This window comes from Contarinia nasturtii, unplaced genomic scaffold (assembly GCF_009176525.2).
Source record: "Contarinia nasturtii isolate CC-2019 unplaced genomic scaffold, AAFC_CNas_1.1 Cnas_scaffold_129, whole genome shotgun sequence".
Classification (NCBI taxonomy): domain Eukaryota; kingdom Metazoa; phylum Arthropoda; class Insecta; order Diptera; family Cecidomyiidae; genus Contarinia; species Contarinia nasturtii.
The window spans coordinates 10,257,440-10,280,768 of NW_022197486.1; the positions used below are offsets into that span (position 1 = coordinate 10,257,440).

Sequence of the window (23,329 nt, forward strand, 5' to 3'; positions counted from 1 at the left end):
TCTCTCTCTCTCTCTCTCTCTCTCTCTCTCTCTCTCTCTCTCTCTCTTCGTCCAAATTCTTTCCATTTTACATTTAATCTACGCATTTAATAAATGATTGTACTTTTTTGAAAGTATTTTTTGTTTCTTGTGCAAAAATATACGAATTCGGAACCAATGAATAGGAAAAAACATGATTTGGGACGACAATAGCAACACTGAAGTATAGAAGTTCATGAATCATGATTTTTATTAGTATTTCGTGTTATCCACAATTTGCAAAAAAAAATGTATATTAAAACATCAAAAATGTTTTCCAACCTAAAATTGCTCCCGCTTTCCCTTCCTTTTTTCCACATACACAGCAATTTAATAGTAGCTATTAGAGAGACGTGCACATTTGAGAAAAGCAGTCAAAGAGAGATGGAGAGGGAGTGAAAACAAAACAACGTAACAACGTGTATATGTTCGCGAGAGATTTTAATTTAATCTGAAAGTAGAGTGTATGTTTAACATTTCAATTTAATTTAGTTGATCTTGTACCAGTTTTAGCTCATTATCATATTGTGTGTTCACAATGTGGTTAGCGTCTTTATGTGAGTCATTTGCAAATTTTACAACTTAATATGTATAATTTATAAGAACTAAAACCACAAATGCGATGCTATATAGTGTTATTCACAAATTCTTAAGTTTTATTTTATTTATAATATAAATTTCATATCAACACAAACAACTGAAAAATATGAAAAATTACTTGCAATGAGCTTACCCACTAAATAGACTAAATAATTTTTTGCCGACTCATTTTTGCACATGATTTCGGTTTGAGCATATGACATTTTCTCATAGTCACAATATAATATAAATTACATGAAATATTCAATGATCTAAATGTCCATTTAAAAGTGGCAGCCCTAATTTGAGACATAAGCATTTAATATTTTTATTTTTTCAATCGTTGATTTTCAATGTCAATTGATTCTAGACGCATTTTTTTATATTGAACATTTTTTCATGATCTTCAATTTGAATGTGCTAAAATGAAATATAATTACATTTTACAAATAAATCCAATATCCATTCGACTCAGAGTGAATTTCTTTCGAACAAAGTAAAAGAAAAAGGTTTGATAAATGAATTTGAAATCAAGATTCACTTTATAACGAATACCCAAATCCAAACTAGAAAAAAATCTTCTTCCCTCGAATGTAAATATTATGATGTTTCTTTGATCGTTGTTGGGTATTTGAATTTTTTTTTTTTTCACGTTGCAGAACCGACTGAAAAGGGAATGTCTACAAAGACAGATCGAACAATGACATTTTTCGGAAGATTTTTCTTACGTTGATGCTATTTTTGCATAATCCTCGAAGGGACCAAACAGCATTATATTAGTTTTCATAAATGAACTGACGCCCGAACAAACATAGATTTAGTAAAATATTTAAAAAGATTTTAAGATTTCATTTTTTTCCACATTTTTTGTCCGGATTTTTTCTATCTTCCATCCGTTGGACATTTAATCGATATTTTTCACATGTTTTTTTTTCGGTTACGTTCTTCGAAAGAGCCTGATATGTAGAAATATTGGTGTGCTCTTAGCATTATTGTGTGAAATCATGAATAATTAATTTGAATTGGTTTTGTGTGCAGCATCCCATAGGTCGTACCTTCTTTTAACAATAACGTTTTTTTTCTCTGCAACCTTACCATATTCTATTTAAAATCATCGTTTCTTTTTTTCGAAACAAATTTGAGTCGTCATCGGGTTTGAAAAATAAGGAAAAAAATAGCCGTCTAAACTCACCACATCACTTCAATGCTTTTTATCAACTCGTAACATAAGCAGCTCAACTTTAATACCTCGTTCGTAGGTGATAGTTGCAGGTATGCTTGTGAATACTTTAAAGTGGTAAACTCATCTCTCCTTTTTTTTGTATCTACTTTCATGATATTTGCCGCATAAAATCAGATAAAAATGTTACATGTGCATTGAACATCCAACCACACGTTGTGATGCGTATAGATGTTTTCACAGCATATTTAATGCACTCAACTGCAAGAGGCAGTCAATTGATCACTGGTTTGGGAAACGACATGACACGATAAATATTTTAACCTGTAATGTCTCAAAGGTAGGAGCGAAAAAGACATGTCAAAAAAAAAAACATACGTAAATGAAATCCAACCACAAATCCTCATCTTCATTTCCATTTTTTTGTGTGTTTGGCCTTTTTGCCATTGAAGTTTGGCGGATGTTAATGGAAAGAAAGCAAACAACATTCAATTCTCAAAGAAGAAGGGAACGTGACACACTGAGTTAATATTGTTTGCAATTAATGCTTCTTTTTTTTATCGAGGAAATCGATTTTTTTTTTCTAATTTCAATTTATTGCACATTCTTGGCACATTTTCTGTATCGTGTAGAAAAAAAATCGTCGGAAAGCATTCAATATTTTTTTTTAAATTGGAATATAAATGGAAATTGGTAAAATAAACATCGATTTTGATTTGAAAGTTCGACACTTTTTCAATTGTTAACAAAAGAGAGAAGGAAAAAGGAAGAAGAAACAAATAAGCGAAAATAAAAACGTGCGTCTGTTGGGTGGGAGCATGCTTGGCAAAGAAAAATATGTGCGTGCTCTAGTCGCGTCATGGCACAGTCCAATGGGCATTGAAAATAATGCGACATACAAATATTTTTGGCGAATTGTTTGTTTTCTCTTAAATGCTGACTCGAAAACGATTTTGATCACATAACATTTTCAAAAATTGAACATTTATTGATACATAATGTATCTGTTCAGTACACTGTCAAACACAATCATTGGACAAAGTCGAAAGAAATATGGTCTCCGAACAAATTCGAATTGTATCGAAACACGACACAAAAAAAAAGAAATGATAAAAACCAGCAACGACAACACAGTTTAAGGAAAAATTGCAATTAAATTGCGACATAAAGTTTTCCGATTTTCCATTCCACGCGTTTGCTGTCGATATAAATGTTAAAGAAGCAACAGGAACAATGAATTACGTGAGGCATAGACGTAAAGAGTGTGAGTATATGTTCAGTGGATACCAAAACCATTATCTTATCATACTACAATTTCATTAACTTTTCATACACTTAAGGCGACCAAAGTAACTATATTTCTGTGCTTTTTTTTGCCAGCCAAAAGCATTTGCTACTCCTGCAGCATTTAAAAAAAATGATTCTCAACTCGTTGCTACCATCCCATCTATGGCAAGTTTGTTTTGTCTGCTTTTCTTGATTATTATGAGATAAAAATTTAAACCATTAATTTCAATTGAACGTTTTACAAAATTTAAAATAAATATTGGATGCACCAACTTGCGCCAGCTCGCGCAACTACAATGTGCTGTTTCTTTTTCTTGTTTTGAATTTGGATAAATGATTCACTATCTGATTGTTGCAATGAAATTTTTACGATGGCGCAGACAGAAATGCGTTAATTTATTTGACCGTATGACCCTTTTTTGTGAATCTATTACCCAATTTCTCAGTAAAAGTCTTGTTTGGCTTCATTAAATAAATATACTTGAGACTAGTGGTTGTTTTAGTTAAAGCAAACTTTTGACGTCCTTACAATAATGTGCAATAATGCGTAAAGGATTCAGTCATGTAGTCCAGGAGCACACGAGTGCATAAGTCAGTAAAGTTTCTTTGCCATGCCAAGGTTTGAGTTCCAACATTATAAAATTGTGAAAGCTACATGATGGATACGCACACACACATGCCAAGGTACATTGATGTGTCAGTGTTAGACTCTAGGCTCATTTCATGATTATAAGAAAATGTGAAATATACCCTTGTGGGATATGAGATGCTGATTCTTTTGTTCGTATTAAATTTTTAAGCAAGTTCCAAACTAATTACGTTTCTCGGCGAGTGGAATGGGTTCTTGGTCATTCAGCTTATATTTTAGAGCATGCCATTCAATTTATTATTGATGGAAAACACTTCGATGCTATTAACGCTTTTTTTGTGTTCAAAATGTTCGTAAAACTCGTACCATTTTATTTTCGCGATGATATAGAGAAAGAGTAGCGAGCAATGGCAGTCGTTTTTTTTCCTTCTTCGATCGCTTCAGCACGGAAAATGTTCGTTACCCTTCGATGGAACATTTTTATGCTTTATGAAATTCATTTACATCACGTGATTGAATTTGTACTTAATTTTATTCACGTTCAATTTTTGCTTCGTTTCGTGTGCCAACAAAACACATAGCTGATTGAGAGTGACTGAATTGGAAGAGTAAATAGATTTTCCATGTCATTTTTTTTGTTGTCCAACTAACGTGCGCTAACGGTTAGTTTTTCATTCATGTTTTTTTTGTTACATTTTGATCTAAAGTTTAGCAAATAGAAAGAAACTAAAGAATCTTTGTGTGATTTATATTTGACTGTGTAACATGACCTTTGTATTAATGATGAAATACAAAACAACAACAAAAAATACGGCATATACAAACTTAAGTTCTGTGTGTTTAATCAACCACAAACCGCCGCTAAAGTACTTACATCCACAAAACGGAAGAGGTGTGTTTCGACAGAAGAAAAACATAAAATTTTACGAGAGAAACAGAGAAAAAAAAATAATAGCACTAATAAAATAAAATTAAATTCACAGATTATTTCGACCCGTGATTATGTGACCACTGTTGTTTTAACAGCGATTCAACAACAAACAAGACAAGAAGAGAGAAAAAATAATACTAAAGCGTAGAAAATGGTCGATTGTATGCGTTATCCCTGTCCGGCATCCGGAGAAGAGGCACATTTTATTTTTGTTCAGATCAGGTCACAATGATGACGATGGCGGTGAACGACTTTTGGCACGAGCATGAGCCAAAATGAAAAAAAAAACTTATCAGCGTCCACTTCTGTGTCATTGTGACCTGACTTGGAATGGCAAACGAATATAAAAGTAAGGAAAAAGCATCACCTGAACTTTTGAAGTGGTTCCGATTCATCAATTCACTGGCAACAAATCACATACAGTTTCTGCGAGTTCGTTTTTATCTGAAGCGGCATTTTTATTTCAATAATAAGAACAAAAAGAATCATATGTATCCGCAATTCGGATTCAATATTTGTTTGATCAATATTTTCAATTCAACATTTTCATTTTAAACATTTGTTTTTCTTTTTGGTTATAAAATATGTGCAAAAATAGAAGATTCATTTCATATCTATTTATTCATGTTTATTTATGGTCTCAGAAATTTTTTCTTTCAAATGCCACAGAAAAGTTTTTATTTGGATGAAAGTATTTTTTGTTTATTTTTGCTTACGAAACCATTTCATTTCTTTCAGTAGATTTCACACATCTATTTCTTTTATCTTAGGCACACACATTTTTTTCATTCATTTTTTTTTGGTTTGATGCTACAGTTGATTTGATGCAAAGATCAATTTATTTTATGACAAAATTGTAACTGAATTGTTGATTATTGTTTTTCAATTAATAAATAAATAAAAATGAACAAAAAAATAAAAGCTCAAAAACATTTAAACACTGTATACACAAACGCACGTTCAATCACAAGTTTTGTTTATGTTAAATGTTCACACTTGATAATTTCCATGGCAAATGCAGTCAGTGCATCAATTCGGATGAAAATGTATTTTTCGCGGTTTTATTTTGAAACGCAACTTCACCGAAGTGTAATTTCGGTAAAAATTACAATTTTTGTTCTTTAAATAAAACTGAAGAAGAAAAAAACCAGAAACGATTGACAAAAAAAACAATGCAATAAAAATAAAGGTGAAAAATTGTTAAATTCGAGGTGTGAAATTCTCTGTTGTTTGATGCTTTTTGCATCGGTATGTTTTTCGAATTCGATGTATGAAAAAAGGAACGCGCGCGTGTCAAAAAATGTTCTTCTTGTTCGATGAATGGCTTGCTATCGCTTCAAACGTAAACGGAAAACTGATTTTCCATTTGGTATACGCTGCACATGAAAGTCCACTGTTTGAATGCTGGGTTTTACTCTGTGTGCTCCGTGTGCCGTTTTTCATGTCAGTATCAGTTCAATGAGTACTTTGTAACGTGCATAAAATATCGTTGACGCTCTAGCTGCCTGTTTGCTGCTATTGTAGTCGCACTCATCGCCGTTGTTTTTCTTCTTGTTGTTGTTGTCGACAACATCGACGACTTCATTCGTCATTCAGATACCGGGAGAATGTGAATCTTTAGAGTATATAGCTCATTCTTCTTCATTCATCGGGCATCTATCTATCAGTCGAACATGTCAAGCTTGATTCCGTCTGCCATTATATTTATGGCGCTCTTTTGTTTGCGAAGCCTTCCCACAAAATAGTCTTCACAAAAAATTGCTTGACTCAAGGATTCCAAGTCGTTCTCTGAGTGTTTCGATTATATATTCACAGTCTTGTTACATTGATTTCACATCTATCGACACGGTACTTTTTCACATTGTTTCCATACTGAAACCATTCTTTAAAAAAAAGCATGAATTTCGATGCATAATGTGCATATTTAACATCAAAGCTTTTCTCGTATTTTCACTCGATTTTAATTCATGCACACGCCTTTAAAGCATTTAAAACACCATAATTGTATGCCTGTGATTTTAAATTCAACAAAATTTAAAACACACACACACTGCCATGCATACAGAATTTTAATTTATAGTTTAAGCTAGAATAGCGAAAAAACATTTTAAAGAAATTCTTACTCACCGCCAACTTTTCATCAAGAAAAACCTGATTTTCCACAAGTTTGCATTTAGTAAAAAGTAAAACAATTTACAAACCGTTGTAGTCTAGTTATTTTCAAATTGAATAACTCGCATAAATACAGTTTTGTCATAGTTTTTCAAACTAAATTTTATAATCAAAATATACCGTAATTGAGATTAATTTTTACACACATTAAAACAAAATATTTATGATAGACGAATAGAGAAAGACTTGAGCTTTGAAAAGGTATATTCTTACCGTGATGTGATGTGAACAGATTGCTTAATGCGATTCAGCTGCAATGAGTTTGTGAATATAATTCATGCCAACGCGCGTAAATCTGTTTGAAAGAGCATGCATTCTATTCGTTATTGGTAGAGTCAGAGCGGATTTTCCAAGGTAATGTTTTGAAAAGTCTTTATTATGAACAAAGTGAATGAAGTTCTTGAAGAGCATTTCACTGATTTAACGACATATTAGGTTCTATCGCAAATTGTTTAAATACAAACCTGCACATTGAAGAAAAAAAGCGCGCGCACACACACAACTTATGTGCCATCCATTCGATTCAATTTAATGGCAATGTGTAAAATCTATCGAGTGAAAACTTTCTTGCTCTTGACAGCATTTTGAATAGGTGCATCGCGGCCTGCATATGTGCAGGGCAGCATATGTGCATCTTTAAAACTTGATATACACTTGATATCGCTGGAAGCTATTACAAACATATAATAAAATGCCAAGGATTCGTTTGTGTTGTCACCATCAATGAGTGCCGCTCGCAAAAATTCCACATTTCAAAAGGTTAAACTAAAGAGACACGCTGCACCAATAGAAACCGAAGAATACTTTGCCAATGTATTTGCTGTGATGATTTATTCCGCGAAAAGTACATGGAAGCAGGGTACCATTTATACAAATTTCGACAAAATAAAATCTAATGTATATAACATGATTCGTTGCTGTTAATAAATAAAATGGGATAGATTTGAGAATTTCCCATTTAGAACTATTCAAAATTTCACATATTTTATGTGCTAATAAAATGAATCTTAAAGTGCCCTGATTTATTCGATATGTGCGATATTTGATTTTCAGAACAGAAAAAGAGCATCTCACTTTGGCATTTAAGTCGTTGATCTTGCTTTAAAAAAAATTATTTCCACCACTGTTAGCAGTTCTAATTCATTATATACACACGGGATTAAGTTTCTCTCAGTCAAATATGGTTGGCATGTAGTTTATTGATATTGAATCTGCACTCGATCGACACGAATAGATTGAATTGAAAAGATGAAATTGATATAAAACAGAAAAAGAGACTAACTTGCCTATGACACTATTCCTTTATTTACAAATGTATTCGTTACCGTTTAATAGAAAATCTGTTGTGAAAACAAATTATTATCTTTGTTTTATACATCTACGTGCAAACAGAGATTAAACAATGAAATAAAATGTCATAGCGTATCGATGTACCGTTGAATAAGTTCTAATTTGATACATAAGACTGCATCAATTGATTTAAAGTTGTGCAACAAAAAAACACGTCAAAAGTTTTCCATTGAAGAGAGAGCTCAAAGACCTTCGCAAAAGTTTTACTAATATAAAACACATTTCTGAGCATTCTCTCGAGAGGATTAACGAGCATTCTCGATAAGTTGTTGCTGTAGTAAAAGTGAATATAATGTGCATCATCACTCAACTCAACCTAACATATCACTTTTCATGATTGCTTGATGTGCACTCAAATTGTTTTTTTTTTTTTCGTTCGAAGTGTCCAAAAATACTCAGTGGGGCCTTGTATAGGATTGTATAAACATTATAACTCGAAGTAAAAAAAAACCATCTAATTTCATTGAAACGGTTCAATTTCTAGATTTAGAGATGTTCTTTCGAAAAAATCATAGAATCAGTGTCCGTCAGACTTTGTGAAAGCTTCAATGCATCTCTATCACATTTCTTTGCATTTTCATTTATTTACCTCAATTTTAGTTATTCGTTTCAGGTATATTTAATTTTCTAAGAGTCATCGGTACACCATCCTATTTCTATACATATACATCAAGCATTACTATGAAGTAACTTGGCATTGTATTTAAACCATTTGTAGCACATTCACCATATTTGTTCGGCTCAAAACTTTTTACAAACTGAACTATAAAACCATGTCCATCAAAATTATTTGTTTTGCAATTTTATTTTTGTTATGTATAAGAGATGTTCACTCCAATCGATTTGCTTATGTATCAATCGAATTTATTCATATAGCATATATGCAATATTTTTCACCTGTATCCATAGTTTTTTTTACTGTAGTAGTTTTTTACGGCCATAGAATTCATCAATTTTCATTTGAAAAGGAACAGCACGTTCAGGTGCAAAACATTGAATATATATTCCGAAAATAGCCGAATGCCATAGAATTTTGAAGCACTTTCAAAAAGAACCGGAGCAAATGTATTGTATTCAAGTTGAACAGATATCAGATAAACTAAATTAAAATGGAATGTTTGAAGGTAGGTCATTTGGTAGATTTTCTTTCAGTTTAAGCATAAACATAAATTACGTAGGTACGTATAGTTATGTTAATTTCGAAAAATTTGGTCCCGTTTTGTTCACAAACACAATGACTTTAGTGAAATTCTATTGTTGAACAGCCATGGTATTACATTTCAGTGGAAATTCTCGCGAACAAATAGAAAGGACAAATGATTTTATGTTCATTTAATGAATTTACTGAACTGAATAAACAATGGTTGAATTACAAACGTATAAGATACAATTAATTGCATGGACATTTCGGAATTTTTTTTTTATTCAGACATCGACTGGAATTGACAACAATAATGACAAATCATTTGCTCTGGTAATGGCTGTGACTGAAATTTTCAGATACCAAACATTTATACAAAAACTGTATACAATAATCTTTATGAAATTAAAGCAAATTAACACACGGAGCTCTCTTTCTCTGAGAGAGAGAGCACATTGTATTATGAATCCGGTGAGAGAATGGTTGGTTTTGTTTATGTAAGTTATTGTCATTTTTTATTGACAACAACAGCAAAATCCCAATTCTTCTCTTTCATCAAAATCACGAACGCCGGTTTATTTGAGGCACCCAGAAGACTAATGAAATTCCTTTAATTAAAAAAAGTGCCACATTTTGATATAAGGTATCATCCATGATGCTGTATTTTGTAATCAATATTATTCCTTTAAAAAGTATATGCGATTGATTTGGTAAATTTATTTGCTGACGGAAATTATTTTTTCTATTCAATTTGAAATATTGATTTCCTTTCGTGAACAGTTTTGTTACTGGGTTAATTTTTATTTATCCATTTCAAAAGAAATGATAAACAAGCAAAGCTGCTTTTGACACCGTTTGGTATGATAATAGGTGTTTTCAGCTACAAAGTACGCAAATTGACTAAATCATACATTTAAACAAATGAGAATACAGTTAAGTAATAAACATGTAATCCATAAAATTGTGTTCTTTTCCAAAGTTGACAACAAAAAAAACCAACATTTGTTTAATTGTTTTTGTTGTTGTTTGGATATTTTTCATTGGATATCTCAAAATGTAATAATCATTGAATGTTTTTGCTTGAATAGTCGAACAACAGAGATGATGACGGAAATTTTTTTAGAGGAGGGTGATGGTAAAATTCCGTAGGGGGTCCCTGATGATGTGAACAATTTGTAGGAAATGAGGATAAAATCGTTTTTTTTTTTGCTCTTCACTTTTTTGGAGAAAAACCCTAGCAAATCGAAAGAATTTTCTCGGTCAAAAAAGTGAAAAGCAAAAAAGGTCCTAATTTCCAAAATTGTTGAGGGTTTCTAAAAATATTTTAGAGGGGGTAACCCGAACCCTAGGAACCCTCGTCATCACCTAGGGTCGAACAATGCAGCTGCTAGTTATTTTGTTTGCAAATTATTACAACCATATCATTTCCTTGGGAAATGTGATCGTCCCAAAATGTGTATGTTTGTGTAACGATAAATTCTCCATATAAATTTTAATAAAATGAAAACAATGAATTTAATCACGGTATATGGTTATTCCCTTTAGAGACCTGAAAATGTCTGTCTTCTTTAAACATGTTGCACACATTTCACCCTGTATTTAGACAATTATATGATGTGTTTACACAAGCCAACACCGTTGATGCTCAAAAACCTTGAAAAATTAATGAAACCGTGATAGCAACCGTGCTGTAAGCTAACTGTAAATTGCTTGGATAAGTTTAAAAAGAGCCAATTTTAGTTTTCATAAACCGCAAAATTACGCGTCCTTTTTCTATCTACGCTGCAAATGAGATTATCTTTCTAGTACATTGTGGAAAAATAAGTGCAACGCATAACCGTCAATGCGGTGATTTGTCTCGAATTCAAATGAAAATAAGTTTCGGTACCGTCTTTTTTTTTCTCGTATGGCAATTTCAAAAATAGTACACTATTCATGTTAGTTTGAGCGTGTTAATTACTGTTCAAGTTGAATGCAATCTATTTTATTCAGCTCTATCGTTCATCTCAAAAAGAATCCAATTTACATAAATTAAACATAATGAAATCATCTTTACAGACACACCAATGTACAGCATATAAATATATATTGGTTATCACATCAACCAATCTCCAGTAATAGATTTTTGTTTGACACATTTACTAAGTTCCATTTGTATTGATTGAGGAGGTCAAGGTCGCGTCTGCAAGATGAAACAAAACTATCGACAACACCATGCTCAATATTTACAACACCAAAAATATATAAGCCATACATAGATAGAAATAATATTAGAAAAAAACCAATACCACATCGAGATGTAATTTTGATAAAGATATGCGACAAAACGTCTATAAAATGTCACTGTACAAATCTGAATGACAGTGTGTGTGTTCTTTTATTCTTTTTTATGCACACTCGCCGATTTCTCTTTCTTCTTCTTCGGTTACCCATTTGTCAAAATATAAGTTACGGACGTTTTGCGAAGAAATGGCTCAATATTTTCTCTCGCTTGAACAGCGCTGCCAGAACTGATTCTGGCTTCATAATTTTATCGGATTTGCCGGTTGGCTCGATGGCTCACAAAAACACATGATTTTTTTATATACATGTGTGTGTGTGTTATAACATGTTTCGTCTCTCCATCTTACCACAGCTCATACATACATAAATCTTAGAAATTTGATACTTTTACGACATAACGGCACCATTAATTCCAATCGAAAAGGGTACAACTTGCTTCATCTGTTCACAACCATTAGCTTACTACTATGTACTTCATTCTCGCTTCAATCGACCCAGACGACGTTAAGGTAATATAAACGAATATCGGAATTTTCATGTCAATTTCCATTGTTGTTTTATTTAAGTCGCTCATGAGATTTTCTCGTCACTATTCTTTTATTTTTTACAGAAAACAAAAAGAAAAACTATATCGTATACTAATAGTATAATATACTTTTTGTATATACATAGCAAAATGATTTGTACTTATCGAATATGCATTTTGATTTGTCTTTTATGACGTTTTGTACCATTTACAATCAAACTGATTAGGTTAACTCAAATCAATGTTGATCGATCAATTCGAAATAGATGTTGTAGAAAATGGTTTTGATAATGCGCTAAGCGCTAACCCTTGACTTCATAGAGTTTTCTTCGTTGGACAAACATTTTGGCAACACCAATCACACTATAAATCAATGCCAGCACAAAGAATAAATACGAATAAAGTTGGTATTGAGTTCGCAATAGTAAATTGTACTTTGTGATCACAACAAAGGTTAGAAATGATTGTAAAATCAGTGCGCATAAGGTATTGATGCCAAAGATCAAAGCGAAACATTCTTCATGCAACTTCTTCGCAACAGATGCGCTGAAAATAGAAGAGGAAGAAGAAAAAAAAAGAAATGAAAATTGATTTCGTAGCAATTTCAAATCGATCATTGAATTAAATGACAAACATATCTATCAATTTTATTTGTATATTTGACTTCGTACCTTGCAACTGTGATCATAAAATGGTAAATCATGCCAAAAATCACGTAGGAAATGTAACAACACCATAAAGATGTCGTAAGTGAGCCCCATAGAAGAAGACCACCTTCAACCAGCATTAAAATAGTTAAAATCCAAATTTCATAACGATTGAAACTTTTGCTATTCAAGAAACCGGCCGCGTATGCACTGATAGCTCCCAAAAGTGTGATTAATGCTTCAACAGCTCCATTGTATAAGACCGTTTCGTGTGGATCGATTTCTTTCCACAACGGTTGAATGTATGATTGAACCTGTGTGTGCAAAATGAAATTGAGATAGATACATGGGAAATAAATTGAATATACGGAATACGGAATAAACGAGCGTTGGTATGATAACAGATTGAGAGTATAGAGAGATAAATAAAATCGAAAATTTAATGGCACGTACTTGCAAAAATCCACACATTGACATCGACCACAAAATGCTCCATTGAATCACGGTCACATTTGAGTACGATGTTTTTATGTGGTTACCGATTCGTTGAATTGCATGCGACAATGAAAATGTTGGCATTCCGTGTTCGCCGACATTCTGCTTGGAATTTGATTTTTCAATGTTGCTCAAATCACAGTCATTGGTCGCTGACACTTTTCTTACATGCATTTCATCCATACTGCCATTGGAATGTGCATGGTTTACGTGGCAATTACCACTTTCATTTTCATTTCCATTTTCATTTCCATTTGAATTCGAATAGAAATACAAACTGACACTCACCGATGGCAACAGAAGCGCAATAATCAGCGAAAAACATTGAGCTGAAAGAAATAGAGAAACCGAAATTGAAATGTGTGTGTGTGTGTGTTAAAATAGATTTTATGGCGCATAAAAAAGCAGCTATAGCCAACTGAAAAGGTGCAGCCTATGCCTTACATCCAAATGAAATATAATTTAATTCCTTGTAATTCATCAAACCAAAGGATACGATCAATTGTGCGAATGCAGCACCAACAAATCGACCGGCCAATATTGCAGATCGTGTGTGTCCTGTCACTAATTGGTATTTGCTGCGTTCTACTTTTGCATAAATATATGTATAATAGGCTATTTCGCATGCCATAAACGTTCCGAAGGCCATTTGTACGAATAAAATAGCCTCTTTTGATGTTGTCCACGACATCAAGCCAAACAACAGCATTCCAATAAATGCAGAGAACACTATAATCGGCTTGTATCTAAAGTTTAAAAAAAAAAGAAAACACCGAGAGAAAGGGAAACGCATTACTGCCAACGCTCACTATATAATCGCGATAGTTCGTGTTCTAAATTCATTGAATCACGAAACTTATATTCAACGCACAACAGTTTCAATAAACTGAAACGAACGCTTACCTCATTATGTCGGTAATTAAGAAAATGACAACTAACTGAATCATGTACGAGTAGGTGCCCAATGGAAAATAGTAATTTGTCAATTCATCGTTGGTGATGTTTCGGTAATTGATGAAAAACTCGACGGCAAATGGCTCTGATGGTCGCATCTCACGCAGAAAGCCGAATACACACAGTAGAAAGGACACTTTTTGCCAATTTTCTAGCATTTTTATTGATGATGCTGCCACATTTATTGAGCCCACCACAAACAAATCCAATTACCGGTTTGAATCGATGTGCGAAATGTATTTGGTTCGTTTTTCCTCCCAGAACGAACAAGTTTTGTTTCACAACTGACAGTAAATTTTAATATCCGATACGCTCATCATCTGCAAACTTAATAGACAATCAAATTAAATTTACGTCTTATATACGTACATGTATATATTTAATAATTTTATTTAACTGTGACGTATAAGCAAATCCCATTGGAATTTTAAATTATTAACTAATTCTTTCAGTTAAAAATGATTTTTCACTGTTAAAAGTTTGCAACATTGACGCGTATTGATGTAAAATCAAAAGCTAAAAAAATACACTTATCGATGCCGTTTCGTAATTAACACGACCGATTGCATCCATACCATGATTATAAAGCGGGAATTGTTTTCGATTGAATAAATCAGCACTTATATTTTGATTTTGATGAACGTTTTACTGCATTCATTGGCAGTATCTCATTAAACACGCACAACTAAGCTGTAAACTGAGTTACCGCTTATCAAACTTGATATTTAATTTATATTCTTTGCAAAACAATCTCTGGTATAAATTGATGCCAAAATATTGTGGAATAAGTTATAAGTTTATTAGTTTGTTGGTAATGATTTTTTAGTATAAGGTAATTTATTTACTTTTAAAGCGTGAAAAATGGTTACAAAAGTGGCGCCGAAAATTCAAAAGTTAACATTTCACAACTGTTTAACAGTTTTGAAGTGCCCCGTTAAGTGTTATTATATAAAGTAACGCCACATTTCTATCTGACTGAAGAACATTGGACAAGTCCTAATCCTGGATCAAATTGCATCTCTATTTTGCGCCAACGTATTCTTTCAGTTGCGAAAAATATATAATAATTCATTAATGTAACAGAGGATCAGCTCATTAATTTAACACAAATAAAAACGTGTTTAATGAATTGATTTTTTTGCACTGATTTATAAATTAGTATTGATTACTTTGCAATTTACGACACAAACACTTTAAAAATATTTACAATATTTTACATATAGCTGCGCTGGAGAAAAAAAATCGAACATACAGCGTTGTCAATCATTGACAATCAACAACAAATGAACCAATCAAAATTAATTTAATACAAACGTTTTTCTGGTTTGCTTGCACTTAAGCTAATTTTGGAATGGTGTTTTAAATTCGTCACAACTTTGTTTTGGAAAATTGTAAAATTATCAATTTTTGACAACATTGTGATATCACTAGCGGGCCTCCACTCGCTACGCACGCTCTTCTGGCCATTCATACATTTACTATGTCTATGACTTTTTACTCTTCCACGCGCACATATTGGAAAAGTATTGTAATGGGAAAATCCTCAAAATGGTTAGAGTTGACCATTCCCAGATTCCCACAAAGAAGCCATAAGAAAACCATAGATTTATTGCCTAAAACGATAAAAAATAAAATTCACATATAGTTGGCGCTGCATTCTATGCACACTTGTTTTCTGGAAAGTATACGCTTATTACATAGAATGTAGCGCCAACTATACGTGAATTTTATTTTTTTATCATTTTAGGCAGTAATCTTATCGCCTCTTTCTACGATTTTTACACTTTATTGAGATTTACTCTTAAACGCATTTCGATAGCTCGACTATTTTGGTCCATCTAATGATCGAAATAGGACCAAAAAACGACTATCTACTGCTAATATTTATCCGGTTTTCAACAAATATTTGAAAATAATCAGACTATTCTTAAAATATTATTTGCATGGATACCAATGGCGGAAAAGTTTGTCTTACACTGTAAGACTTGTTGTGTAAAATTTGTTTATTTTGTATTGAATTTTGATTCTTGATATTAGCCATGATGATCTCGATAAATGCTTTTAAACCAGCATGCCTAAAACCATCTCCGGATCAAGACCTTTTCAACGATATCCATCTCACCTTGATCGGTATTTTGACCATGATGGACTGAAAACTTCATGGTGACCAAGACCACGGTCCAAAGTATAAGCATGCAAATTTTGGTTGAGATTGGTCAAAAACTGTAGGAGGCATTAAAGTCAAAAGATGCACATTTCATTTTTATAAAATAATATTCAAGAATAAATGTGATATTACAGCACAAAGATAATAGAATATTTAAGTCATCAACCGATATTGACCAGACAAAATAGATTCGATTCACACTGTAATGAATGCAAACTCATGCTTCATTCGCTTTATTTTTAGAATGCGGTTTGTCAATAAATGTATTTTTGCGCCTCAACATTTATTACGAAATACAAAAACAACAATACACAAACAAAATGATGGGAATAACCCTACCATCACTTACAATGGCAAATAATGTAAAAAACTGCATGATGGCGCCATCTCTATGTGCTCATGAAAATTAGAACAAAAAGTTTGTGTAGAATGTTAATTGTTTGAAGTTTGAATACGGAATCATTTGTTGTGACGTCTGTCATTTTACGCTCGATAAAGATATACCGTGTAAATTGAACAAAAACCGATTTATTATTTGTATTTAGTGAATTTGTGATGGAAAATAAATTGAAATTACTTTGCACAGTTTGTGTCATCAAAATTAACTGCGAGGACGTTGCATATCACATGGTTTTTCTTCACACAAAATCAGTTGACATTTTTGACTTTTTCGCACCAAAAAAAAAAATGTTTTAATTGCCTTTGGTGCTCGTTTGGATCGCGAGTTCAATGCCAAGCACATAGAGATGTCGCTCGGAACGTGAAGCTCAAAAAAAATATACAGTTGATATAGAAAGCAAGTGATGGTAGGAATAACCACAGAAACATAGTTGCAAATGCGTTGTTTACACAGTGCGTGTGATTGATGATTTGGCGATTTAATAAACGTTGACACATACGCGTGCATTTACGAAAAAAAGAAATGATGGAACTATTACATTGCGCCAATAATGATGATCATGTTGCAATCAATGACGCAGAGACAACCACATTTAAATGGAAATATATATGCACAGAATACACTCTTTCGGTTGTTGCTTATATATTTTAACACGTAAAACAATTCAAATGGCACTGTTCACAAATTTTTAATGTCGGCTTTGGACTGGTTTTATACAAAAAAAAAATGTTATTTGAAGGTCGTTTGCAAAGTGTATGTATGTATTTAGTCGTAATAGTGAAATAATATTTGCATGCAATATTGCAATACGTTTACACCATCAAAATTGTTTGTCACTTCGCACGCGATTCACATCGTCTTGCCGTCAAGTTTGCGTTGACACTGCGATCAATGATTTGTGTGAGTTGTTATACGACAGCCATATGTATGATATTTTGGCAGACGTATAATGATCAAGTCAGTCATATGAGAGAATAGAGAAGTAATTTCAATAAAGACTTGTTATCTGATGATCATAAGTACTCGAACAATCATTGAATTTTTATTATTTTATTGATATCACAGTAATGTGACAACTGATTTGTCCAATGTACAAAATAATCAAAACATATTTCGTTATCGAAATAGTGTAAAGACTATTGAACTTGAACTAAATAAAAAAATATTCCATGTTTGATAACCATTTTGAAGTTGTTGACCGGTTGTTCTTATTCTTTGTTTAAATTTCTTTATTTTATCATGTCTATAGATCAGGATAATGATTTTCATTGCTTTTGGTAATGAAAAAAAAAAAAAAACGATTGCAATACAATTTATTTTAACTTCATTTTTTTTCAATTAATTTCAGTTTGAACATTTTTTTTATTGGTTTACAGTCATCACATGACAATACTAACAGATTCATAATACACGTAACTATAGATCTATCAGTGTTTTATTTCAGATTTCATGCAAAAATTCGTATTTCTTTACAATAGTCATATTTTATGGCATTCTTGATATGATATAAATGTTATCGATAATTTCTCTTTTTTTGCCACAATTTATATATAATTTTATAAATTACAATTCCTTGTTCGATACATCGTCTATATGGATGTGAGTATTAAATCTATATTATAACTATCAGAAGACTTTTTTTCGTTTTTTTTTTGTAAGTATTATCGAGATATTGAGATAAAATATCATTTGTCAAAGTAAAAACTAACTTAAAAAGAGATAGAAAGATAAAAATTCACCAAGCAACGATAATAACGATTTTGCGAACGATAAAATATGAGCAATACAAATGATTTCGCTCGATTTGGATTAAGATTAATACAATTACAATAATACAATTAGTTTTTTTTTTAAATATTCGTTTAAATAAAAACGAAGTCACTTAGATTTCCTTTTGGCTGTACCATATTACCGGGCATCAGTTCAATCAATTTGTTATATAACAAACATCGTTGATTTTTAACCTCGAATTGTTGCTCTTCACTTTTATTAGTAAATAGTTCGGCGTCTTTTTTCAATGTATTCGCACCATAGCAGCAAATTGTTGGCGGCGGTGGTGTATAATTATGATATCGTTCACTTTTCATACTCGAGTAATTTGAATCAGATTTTGAACTGGTTGAATCAATTGAGTCGTTCGAAGCACACGAAAATTGGCTTATTGTTAGCGATTTTGGATCAATCTCCATCACCGAACTATTCGATCGGCTACTGTTTGCGGTCGTTGTTTGCACATCACTCTCCATGTTATCGTCACATTTAAATAATAACGATGCCAATTTGTGGAATTCTTGCAATTGCTCTGTATCATTGTGATCAATTATTTCGGAGAGTCTTGTTTGCAAATAGCCAACAGCACGAATGGAATTCGTTTTGACAATTTCTTCATATTCAAGTCGTCGAATTAAGTATTTTGAGTGTCGAAGAATTTGTTGTCGGGTTGGTCTAATTAAGAAACAAAAAAAAAAGAGAGAAATATTTAATTAAATGATATCATATTGCGCTGTCCAAATGCCTATATAGTCGGTGTACATACTTTTTCAAATAAAGTAGCCAAAAGTCATCGAGCCGAAGTTCGGGTGTTGTATTTCGTCCCGGATTGCCGCCAAATAGATAATGAACTTTATTGATCCAATCGTAAACCAATTGATGTGCATACCGAGGACAGGGTTCAGCGCATACACTTTGTACTTTTGAATAACAATGTTCAATCGAATGATCGCTTTTATAAATGCAAGACCATTTATTTTTCTTTAACGAGTACATCCAAAATGAGTTGAGATTCAAATCACGTCGTTCTTTTTCTTTACTTAAACTCTGTATTAATGGCAAACGACAGAGAGAAAACTTCGATTTTTATGTTAAATTTTTTCTGAACTAATTACTATTTTAAAATGATGAAAATCAAAACAATAGAACAAAACGAAATGACAAAATAAAGATGCTTAAATACTTACCGACAACACGAAAATTTCATCACGTTCACAATCAATTGTAGCACGTTGTGTGAATCCGGAATTTGGTACATTATTTTTATCAGATTTTGTACCGTCACCTGGATTCACAATCGATAAATTTTGTGTGTCGACATCGAATGAAATGAACTCGGTTGTGTATTCTTTGTTTCGTTGACCACCGAAAATGTAGAGTTTTCTGTGTCGCTATGAATATGTATCAATATATAAAAATATGAGTTGTCATGAAAGTCAATTGATGTAAATGAACTTACATGATGAAAGACCATACAATGTGTGACACGTGATTTAATACTCATTACTTCGGGATTTGATGCGGTCGGATGTGCACAATCGACTAGAATTTGTGTCCACGTGTTTGTTGGTATGTGATATGAAAATAGGCCCGAAAATGTATTTTGATCACTTCCTAATACTTCAATATTTCTTGGTGTAAGAATTCGTCCGCCGAATACGTAAATATTACGCTTCGCAATGTCAATGCACATTTGATGATCGAATATCAAATTAGGCCCATCCTCTTGGCTTGTGTCATCACATATAAGCGTCCAAGTTTTTGCTTTCGTATCATATAGATAGAAATCACTCTGTGATAAGATGAAAAAAAAAACCAACAATTGATTTTGAAAATCAATTCATACCCCCAATCAATAATGTGTTTGTTAATTGAGTTCAGTTAATCTTACTTTGATAAATTCCGTTGTTCTAGTTTTACTGTCCAAATATCGTCCCAATGTGAATATTTGTGAATTACATGGATCGTATACCATTTTATGACAAGATCGTGGCGACGGTCCACCATACGCATCAGCCCGATCATGAATCAGTGTCCAACTATTTCGCTTAATATTGTAACACCATAAATCATTTAAATCGGCAAATCCATCCCAACCACCGAACAAATACATTACACAATTTGCCGAGTCAATAATGAGCTGATGACCACCTCTCATTCCTGGTCTTTTGTCCGAGTTTAATGTTTCTTGTAATGCCCATGATGCTTTATAATCTTGATTTTCTAAGTAGCTATCCATCAATCCATCTATTAAAAATTGAAATAAAACGAAAAATGGTGTGAGAGAAAAGAAAACACTTGAAAATGGACGTCAATTTATTTACCGTTCACAGCTTTTTCAATAAAATTTTCCGCTTTTTGAAAATCTCCTTGAACAACCAATGCTCCATGCAATTCTGACATCATTGGATCTTCTAAAATAACGTTTGTTTGGTCTTGTAGCGCTTTAAATGCGCTGTCGTAACCTTGTTGTCGAAAATGCTTTAAACACAATCTAACCAATTCGACCTCACGTAACTGTTGCCAATGCGTAAAGACCATGTGAAAAACGAAAACAGCGAAACATTTTAAAAATCATTTAATTTTTTTTTTAAATATATTTTTTACCATATTATAATGGCGTAAACTACTGCGAACAAGCAAGGGATCGTCTTGTCCAATGCATTCAACGTACCTTTTGAGAGAAAAAAAAATCAAATAGAAAGCAAATATTTCAATTAAACGGTACCACAGAGAAAAAAATGGCGAACATACGAAAAAGATATGCTCAGTGCAACAACTAATGGCGAATGTTACAGAATGAACACATACCAAATACTAAAGTTGAAACTCGGACCCCAAGATAATAAAGGTATTATTGAGATGTACATCAACGGCATCAATTCACCGCTATCTGTTTTATGACGTAGATCAAATACCTCTGGAATGCTATCATTTCTCAGCCCGCTATAAGTAACAACAGCACCAATGACAAACAAAAATGAAAAAAAAAAAACAACAATAACAGTGACATAATTTGCATCGGTGTTAAACAATACAAGAAGAATAGAATAAGGCGCATAAAGAACAAAAACCGAAAATGATGTCGGATATATATGTATTGTATAATCATCTTACCCTTCGAACAGCAAAAGCATATGCTCTTCTTCAAGACCGCCGACCACTTTGAATTTTCGCAAATTACACACATGCGTTTTTTCATATTTTCCAAATTTAATTTTTTTCACAATTGCCGATCGTTGTAGTTTTAATGTTAGAAATTGCGGCGGTGTATTTGTATTCGATGACCATCGTGACACCTGATTACTCGGGCAATCCTCCCGAATATTTCTTTTTGCGTCGAAAATAAAATAGAATTGAAAAAAAAAAAATACAAAGAAGAGGAGAGTATTAAACACAATTGCCACATCGAAATACTAATTGATAATAAACAGAATAGCCATTGCTAAAAATAACAACGGTAAAAATCGGTGTCACTGAATGTGCGTTTTATTTTTCCCGGCATATTATCTAATCGAAATACGTTGCGTCTATCGTCGTCTCAGTGGGAACGATCGTATATACGAATACACTTCGCGTAAACGCAAATTCATACAATATTTGTATACAAAAAAGGACAGAAATATTAAAAAAAAAAAAACAGAATGACAGAATGTGAGAAAAAACAAACAACTCACAAAATTGAAATGTGATTTCATGCATTTGAATGTGCAATTTGAAATTAAACCCATTCCGTACACAAAATGCATACAATTGTATGCCGCCATATAAAATTAACACTACTTTTCAGTTGGTCATTTGAAATGATTTAAATGTATTAAATTTTAATAAAAAAAATTCCATCGAAATATTTATAAAATTATCTAATTACTTACTCTGGAAAATACGATGTTGAATAACTTGAATATTTATAAATTTCGTATGTAAGTTTGTGATCATCCATGGCTGATGTTTTTGTTTTAAAATGAAAACACTTCAAATGAAATGTCAAAGCTGTATCTTTGCATCAGTCGCTTTTTTCGGCAATTGTATTCGGTCAAATATGTGTGTGCATGCGAAGTTTGTTTGTGTGCGTGCGCATGTACATGTATGTGTTCGTTTATACTTTATTTGGATACAGAGTTTTCTTTGTCGTGTTAGTGCTGCCCATTTAGATAGGTATTCTCATTCTTAGAAAGTGGTGACATCTCTTGAAAAATTCTGACATTCCAGTTGATTTGGATATTCTTATCACATTCTTATCGATTTTAAAAATGTAAGTGTTTGACTATCGAAATGTGCTTACAATTTCGGTGAAATTTAATTTTTTTTTTTTGAATTTATATTGAATGTCAGCGACTATTTTCCTTCGAAATTTTTAAATTAAAAAAATACCGATACATTCTTATCAGTTTTTTTTTACGTGCTATTTACGTAATAAGACCCTGTCACCAATCGCCATTTAGTTTCAATATTGAAATGTTGTCGACCTGCGCGCCATTGGATACACTCATTTGTCTCGTTTCGATGCAAACAATTTGTATCAGCTATCTTGCTCATTCGATATGAATTGCGATGACGACTTGCTCAGGAATATTCGCAGATGTCGTTTTGATATGATTGCACGGTTCTTCAATACCAATACAAATATAGCACAAAAATTCTGTTCCACATATAATGTGTCATGCATACAAGTGCACACCAGAGCCGTGTACACGAGTTCGAATGGATTTTATATCAGTTGCCTGTGTACAACCCCGACAATTTTTCAATAAAGTAGAGACACACACGCGCGCACATTCACAATTTCATTTCATCACACACACACACACACACACACACACACACACACACACACACA

General features: G+C 32.6%; 2 protein-coding genes across 11 annotated transcripts; both read right to left on the reverse strand.

Moving 5' to 3' along the window:
* Positions 1-12,061: 12,061 nt before the first annotated feature.
* On the reverse strand, positions 12,062-17,612 carry LOC116347458 (folate-like transporter 2). 8 transcript variants are annotated; one of them, XM_031778059.1, is made up of 7 exons: positions 17,258-17,612; positions 16,275-16,375; positions 14,102-14,472; positions 13,643-13,944; positions 13,157-13,527; positions 12,728-13,017; positions 12,062-12,602 (listed from the first exon to the last, which is right to left on the reverse strand). In XM_031778059.1, the coding sequence occupies exons 3-7, from the start codon at positions 14,308-14,310 to the stop codon at positions 12,359-12,361; spliced, it is 1,416 nt and encodes a 471-aa protein (XP_031633919.1). In that variant the 5' UTR covers positions 14,311-14,472; positions 16,275-16,375; positions 17,258-17,612; the 3' UTR covers positions 12,062-12,358. The 8 variants fall into 8 exon arrangements, with proteins under 8 accessions (XP_031633919.1, XP_031633912.1, XP_031633927.1 ...); XM_031778052.1 differs by having other exon boundaries at positions 14,102-14,479; XM_031778067.1 differs by lacking the exon at positions 16,275-16,375.
* A 524-nt stretch (positions 17,613-18,136) lies between these two features.
* On the reverse strand, positions 18,137-22,493 carry LOC116345370 (muskelin). 3 transcript variants are annotated; one of them, XM_031774678.1, is made up of 10 exons: positions 22,365-22,493; positions 21,607-21,819; positions 21,301-21,435; positions 21,097-21,163; positions 20,814-21,006; positions 20,381-20,736; positions 19,949-20,281; positions 19,677-19,880; positions 19,256-19,536; positions 18,137-19,164 (listed from the first exon to the last, which is right to left on the reverse strand). In XM_031774678.1, the coding sequence occupies exons 1-10, from the start codon at positions 22,430-22,432 to the stop codon at positions 18,582-18,584; spliced, it is 2,433 nt and encodes an 810-aa protein (XP_031630538.1). In that variant the 5' UTR covers positions 22,433-22,493; the 3' UTR covers positions 18,137-18,581. The 3 variants fall into 3 exon arrangements, with proteins under 3 accessions (XP_031630538.1, XP_031630530.1, XP_031630547.1); XM_031774670.1 differs by having other exon boundaries at positions 19,256-19,566; XM_031774687.1 differs by lacking the exons at positions 21,301-21,435; positions 21,607-21,819; positions 22,365-22,493 and adding an exon at positions 21,244-21,286 and having other exon boundaries at positions 19,256-19,566.
* Positions 22,494-23,329: the final 836 nt, after the last annotated feature.

What these genes read in the sequence shown, in the direction of transcription:
- LOC116347458 (XM_031778067.1), bottom strand. Translation starts at nt 14,310, where the DNA reads ATGCTAGAAAATTGGCAAAAAGTGTCCTTTCTACTGTGTGTATTCGGC. An exon ending in CAATGTGTGGATTTTTGCAA is followed by an intron (nt 13,018 to 13,156) that starts GTACGTGCCATT and finishes TTGCACACACAG; the next exon opens with GTTCAATCATACATTCAACC. An exon ending in TTTATGATCACAGTTGCAAG is followed by an intron (nt 12,603 to 12,727) that starts GTACGAAGTCAA and finishes TTCTATTTTCAG; the next exon opens with CGCATCTGTTGCGAAGAAGT.
- LOC116345370 (XM_031774670.1), bottom strand. Translation starts at nt 22,432, where the DNA reads ATGGATGATCACAAACTTACATACGAAATTTATAAATATTCAAGTTAT. An exon ending in TCAACATCGTATTTTCCAGA is followed by an intron (nt 21,820 to 22,364) that starts GTAAGTAATTAG and finishes CGACGCAAAAAG; the next exon opens with AAATATTCGGGAGGATTGCC. An exon ending in TGGCTACTTTATTTGAAAAA is followed by an intron (nt 19,165 to 19,255) that starts GTATGTACACCG and finishes TTTCTTAATTAG; the next exon opens with ACCAACCCGACAACAAATTC.